This window comes from Gavia stellata, chromosome 12 (genome assembly GCF_030936135.1).
Source record: "Gavia stellata isolate bGavSte3 chromosome 12, bGavSte3.hap2, whole genome shotgun sequence".
Classification (NCBI taxonomy): domain Eukaryota; kingdom Metazoa; phylum Chordata; class Aves; order Gaviiformes; family Gaviidae; genus Gavia; species Gavia stellata.
The window spans coordinates 16,753,961-16,759,960 of NC_082605.1; the positions used below are offsets into that span (position 1 = coordinate 16,753,961).

General features: G+C 61.5%; 1 protein-coding gene across 1 annotated transcript; it reads right to left on the reverse strand.

Annotated features, from left to right (window-relative positions):
- Nucleotides 1–1,518: 1,518 nt before the first annotated feature.
- FEZF2 (FEZ family zinc finger 2) lies at nt 1,519–3,479 on the reverse strand. Its single transcript, XM_059823364.1, has 4 exons — nt 2,697–3,479; nt 2,473–2,607; nt 2,245–2,377; nt 1,519–1,778 (listed from the first exon to the last, which is right to left on the reverse strand). The coding sequence occupies exons 1-4, from the start codon at nt 3,477–3,479 to the stop codon at nt 1,519–1,521; spliced, it is 1,311 nt and encodes a 436-aa protein (XP_059679347.1).
- Nucleotides 3,480–6,000: the final 2,521 nt, after the last annotated feature.

Sequence of the window (6,000 nt, forward strand, 5' to 3'; positions counted from 1 at the left end):
CAGCCGCGACCCGCCTGCAAAGGGTTGAGCTACAGCCCCTTCGCTTGGGGGACGGTTCCCCCCCACCAAGACTTCCCAGAGCGGTGACTTACGGCGACGAGGCTTGCATTTTTCTTTTTTTTTTTAATTTCCTTTTAATCTGAAACTCTCCCAAAATCTTTTAACAAATTCTGGCACTCTCTCTCCTCCCTGCCAGGATCACTGGGCATCCTTTCCCGCTCCTCATCCGACCCAAACCATCAAAACGCTGCTTCTGGCGCTTAAAAATGCAAACCCCGAGAAACTCTGAAATCGCCCCCGTCCCTCCAGCGGGAGCGCGGGGCCCGCCAGCCCCCCGGCCCGCTCCTCGGGGAGCGCGGGGCGTCGCAGCTGAATAATGAATCCAGAAAGCCGGAGCGAGGGGTCGCCTCCCGTTCCTGCGCTCGGCGGCGAGCTGTGCCCGTCCTCGCCTCCCACCATTTAACCACTCAATTAAGCGGAGAGAGGTGAGCTCCCCGTTACGCCGTCCCCAGGCATTTTGGTGTCTCGCTCGTTCCCCTCTTCATTGGCAAGCCCGGCCCGAGCAGCACGCACACGCACGGCCGCCTCCATCTCCTTTCTCCGCTAGAATAATATTGTTCCTAACGACGTGGCCGGAATAGACACTTGCATATTAAAAGGGAGGGAGGGGGGGAGATGAGAAGGGAATATTTAGTGTAATCCAAGTGCTTGATTATCCATATTCTGATCAAAAAGAGTTTCTGAGGCCTGCTGGGAGTGATTAGATTAATGTAATGCGGTTTGAAGGGTCTGTGTTTTCTCTCTTAATTTGGGTCATTACTCGGAAAGCAAGCGTGAGATCATTTCATCTGCATGCGGGGAAAGATAGTCATTCAGGAGCGGCTTAAACACGCCGTAATGAACCGGCCCCGGAGAGCGGCGCTGGGAAACTCCGAGCCGCCCTTCGCGCTGCGGCCGGGGGTCCCGCAGCCCCGCCGGGGGCCCCGCACCGGCGCTGCCCCTCTCCCGGGGGGCAGCGGCCCTCTGAAGCCGCCCGGTTCCCTCCCGCCCTCGTTTTGTTTCCGCCGGGGCCCGCGGCGCTCCCTGGAGCGGCAGGGCCCGGCTCCCGGAGCTGCCGCCCGTGCGCGGGGGATAGCGCCGTTCAGCCCGGTCCCCGCTCGGACCGGGGCCGAGGTGGGAAATGAGACACCTGCGAAGGGCCGGTTTATTGTCCCATGATAGATAGATATATATATATTCCTCACTTATTCGAGCGTACATTTAAAATGGAGATTTACAGACACGTATAAAGAGCGCTGTCCTGGCGGGGGGCAGCCAGCCCGGCCCCTCCTGGCCCGCTCGGGCGGCGCAGCGCGCCGTTAAATAAGATTCCTCTTATATACAACTGCGGCTCGGGATCGCTTGCTACCGGCGGCTGAGCTCGCTGGGGGAAAGACAGAGAAGCAAAGGCTGGTTTGGATAAATAGTGCTGGCCTGGTGGAGCAGGTCCGGGGCGGGGGGGGTGTGTGCGCCGGGCCCTTAGCTCTGCCCGCTGCGCCCAGGGTCCCGCGGCGGCGGCGGAGCGCTGGAGACGCTGTCGTGCAACTTTCGGACGTGCTTCTTTAAATCAAAGTTTCTGCAAAATCCTTTCCCGCAAGTGACGCACGTAAAGGGCTTCTTGTCGTTGTGGGTGTGCATGTGGAAAGTCAAGTTATAGATCTGGTGGAAGGCTTTGTTGCAAATGGTGCACTTGTACTGCTTCTCTCCGCTGTGGGTCAGCTTGTGGTTCTTGTAGTTGCCTGTGAGAGAGGAAGAGGGTGGAAAAGGGGGTTACCCGAGGGTGCCCGGGCCGCACGGTGCACAGGTAAGGCGGGGGGGGGGGGGGTGTGTGTATTAGGAAGTGTCTCCCCCCCCCCCCGCACCCCTGTCTGACTTGTCAAACTCGGTCCGCGTCACCGCGGAGCAGCGCGCAACTGGCACGGCACAAATGAGAGGCAGGGTCAGGCCGGTGACCCGCGGCAAATGGAGGGCTCTGGATTAGGACCAAGGCCCGGCACCTCTCATTTAAAAAGCATTTAGGGAGAACCGTCAGCAGTCCTCGGCGATGCGACCCGGCTTAGAGGGAAAGTAATTGGGAGCGGCGGCGGCTCTGCCCGCGCCCCTCTCTTCCCCCAGCCGGGCAGGGCTCGCCGCGTTTAATCCCCTCTAATGATGGGCGAGGGACCCGCGGGGGCGCCCGGCCCGGCTCGGCTCGGCCCGGCTCACCTTTCTGGTGGAAGCCCTTGCCGCAGAACTCGCAGACGAAGGGCTTGTAGCCGGCGTGGATGCGGATGTGGGTGTTGAGCGTGGAGCTCCTGTTGAACGCCTTCCCGCACTGGTTGCACTTGTGGGGTTTCTCCTGCACCGGGGGGCGAGAGGCCCGTCAGGGGGGCTGCGGGGAGAGCAGGGGGGGAGCCGCCGCCTCCTCCCGCACCCCGCTTGCCCCCCACCTACCTGGGTGTGGATGATTTTGTGCCGGCACAGGGTGCTGGCCTGGCGGAAGCCCTTCCCGCAGACCTTGCACACGAACGGCCTGGCCCCCGTGTGCACCGGCATGTGGCGGGTGAGGTTGTAGTGCGCGTTGAAGACCTGCGGGGAAGCGCCGGGAAGGCGAGGTCAGGCACGGCACGGCCGCCCCCCGCACCCCCTCCCCCCCCCACGCCGGCGCCCCCCCTTACCTTGCCGCAGACCTCGCAGGTGAAGTTTTTGGGCTTGCCCTCCGCCGCGCCGCCGCCCCCCAGCTTGGCGTGGCCCTTGGGGGGGCCGCCGCGCTCCGCCGCCGCCGCCTCCTTCATCACCTGGTCCAGGTGTCCCGGCAGCCGCTCCTTGTGGGCGAAGGGCGGCGGCGGCGGCAGCTTCTCGGCCGCCAGCCCCGCCAGCTTGGCGTTCTCCAGCAGGAAAAGCTTCTGGTGGGCCGAGAGCCCCCCCGGCGGCGGGGCGCCCAGCAGGCCGGCGGGGAAGAGCTGTCCGTGCAGGATGTCGGCCGGGTGGTACGCGGCGTCCAGGTAGTTGAAGTAGTAGAGGGAGCGGGGGGCGGCCGGCACGGCCCCCGCTTGGTGGATGACCTGCGGCTTGATGAGCCGGCCGCTGGGCTGGCCCAGGGCGAGCTCTGCCTTGCAGCAGACGCCGCAGTTGGCTTTGCAGAGCCCCGCGCCGCCCCGCAGGCTGCTCTTCCACAGCTCCGAGTAGTTGAGGAGAGTCTTGGAGGGCACCTCGTAGCCCAGCGGCGGGATGGGGATCACGCAGGGCAGGGGCGAGCACAGGCTCAGCGGCTTCTTGCCCGGCTCCGGCCCCGGCCCGCCGTGCCGCTGCTCGAAGGCTGGCTTGGGCTCCGACGTCTTGGCCATGATCCGCTCGATGGAGAAGGCCAGGGTCTTGGAGGGGTTAGCGGCGGCGGCCCTGCCGTCGTGCCGGGGGCAAGAGGAAGGCATGACCGTCTCCAGCGACCCCGAGCTCGCCATGTCGCTCCGCCGTGCGGGAACTTGGTGTGAGCAGCGACTCGCTCCCGCTCTCGGCTCTGCATTCCAGAAAAGCCAGGAGACAAATCAATTTAATAAGCACCTTGTTCTCCCCCCACCACCACCACTCCCCCCCACCGGCACCCCCTCCCTATTTACATTCAAATGAACATATCCAAGAACAATGGCACGTAGGGTACCAGATTACTGCTCATTAAGCGGAACACGCTAGAGTAACATGCAAGCTAGACCTTGTTAGTATTTAAAAAAAGAAAAAGAAAAGCCTCCCCCAGCCCAGTGCCACCCAGCCCAGCCCCAGCGATGGCCGCGGTCCGGGCAGGGGCGGGGGGCACGGCGAGGGGCGGCGGGGCTCGCCTTGGGACCGCTTACCTTTGCCCAGCGCCGGCGAGACTCATCCAAGCAGCGCGGTGTGGCCACAGTCACATTTTGATAGCAAACATCTTCCTGAGCGTCAGATCACGGTCTCGTACATTTAAAGCTGACATCACATGAAGTCACTTCGAGCAGAATGACATGGGGATGCCACCATGGATCTTCCCCGAGCCGAGGCGCCGGGCTGGAGTGCGGTGGGTTGGGGCAGAGAGAGGAAGAGGAGCCCCCCCCCCCCTCCACGCACAATTTCCTTCCAGTTTAAGACGCACAAATCGCTCGTGTGCGAGCTGGGTTTTTTCCTCTCTCTCTCCCTTCTTAAAAAGCAACTTGCAAAGCAGAGGAATCGTTTTGCATGTGGCAAATTAGAAGGCAAGTGCGATTCACAAGTTGGGTGGAAAAGAGTGCTCCAGTTCTTGCTGGGGTTAGAAGAGCCACTCCGAGTGAGCGTGAGGATTTTTTTTTCTTCCTTTTTTTTTTTTTAAGAAGGGGGAGAATGAATTTTTTTTTTTTCCTAAAGCAACTACCACGCAACCATGCTCGAGTTATTTTGGCAACCCATCTGCAATCAGCTCCGTTGCAACCGAGCTGGAAGATAATTAATAAATTGTCACTTATCTGCGAGCCTCCCCAGCATGTATAAATTAATAGCCAACCCATTAATTAGGACAGTGTATTAATGTTAATTAAACTAAGTTTAATTCCACCCCCCTCCCCTCTCAGGGTAGCTGGTGATTAGCCTTAAATAAACGCGGAGGGAGTCGAGTCCAGGGCGGGGGTTTCGCTGCTTCTAAAAAAAAAATTAAAAAAAAAGGACCCGTGCGCCGCGAACGGGAGTTTTGCAAATTGTCACCCCGAAAGGTGTCTGCTTTCCCGGGGGGCAGCCGGGCGGCTCTCCCTTTCCCTTCTAGCCCTGGTCGTGCCCCCCCCATTCCCCCCCCCCCCCCCCCCCCCCGAAATAGGCGACGCTCCATTATAGCGCCTGGATGCCGGGGTTTCTTCCCTTCCTCTCTAATTAAAACGACTTGATGCGGGAGGGGGGGATTTGCAGAAAGCTCAGACGCGAGGACGCGGTAATTGAGAGAGTCCCGTGTCCACCTGTTTTAGGGGGGCCCGGCGGCAGCGGCAGCACCTCCCCGGGCCCTGATTAGCCGCCCCGTCCCTCGCCGGGGCTATTCAGCCGAACCAATTTTCCCCCAGCGATTCAGGGCGCTCAATTCTCTTTCACATGTAGCCACTATAGCGCTGCGTGGAACCTGGTTTTGTGTGTTTCTAAAATAAAGGGGAGGATTATCCGGGGGAGGGGGGGGGGAAGCGAAGGGTTTAGATTGAGCCTGGCCAGAGGTAAAGCAAGCAATGAAAAGGCCCCTATATGTATTTTTTTTTCCGCCTCCTTAGCACGCCTAAGAAAGTTTGGAGGAATTCGGGGGTTTTGTGCGGCGCTGACAAAGCCGCGCCTCCTCTCCCCGCCGGGGCAGCTCGCTGGCGGCTGTTTGCAGACAGGCTTTTTCACCTGCGAACCACAACACGCTCCAGAAACAAACTTTGAAGGCGGCGGCCGCCCCGGGCTCCCGGCGGGCGGAGGGGAGCGCCCGGCCCCGGGGCTGCCCTGCGCTGCGCTCGGGGCCGGGGGGACACCCCGCCTCGGGAGGGGGGTGGGTTGTGGGGTGTCTCTCCGCCTGGAGCGTCAGGTGTGGGCGTCCCCCCAGCCCTGCCCGCTCCATCCTCCCCGCCTGGGTCTGATGGGCCAGCGCGCAAGGGAGGGAGGAAGCCGTCCCGCTGTTGGGGGGAGAGGACGGGACGGGACGGGACGGCGGAGAGCCACATGCACCGGCACAAGCCGCGTCCGGTGGTTGGAGAGGCCGGCGGAGCCCCGGGGAGCCGCGCCGCCCGCCCAGCCCGCGCCTCCGCCGGGCAGCGAGCAGCGGGCAGGCGGCGGCTGGGCTCCGCTCGCTCCCGGGGCTCGCCGGCTTTAGCAAAGTATTTAATTAGCCTCCACAAACTTCTTTTCCTTGCCTGCAGATTACACTGAGTGGAGGGTTGGGAACTATTTTACACCTTGCCACTCACATGTTAATTAATCTCTATCTAACCCTAATTGCAGTTTATTCAAGCACCGCTCAACAGCTCACCC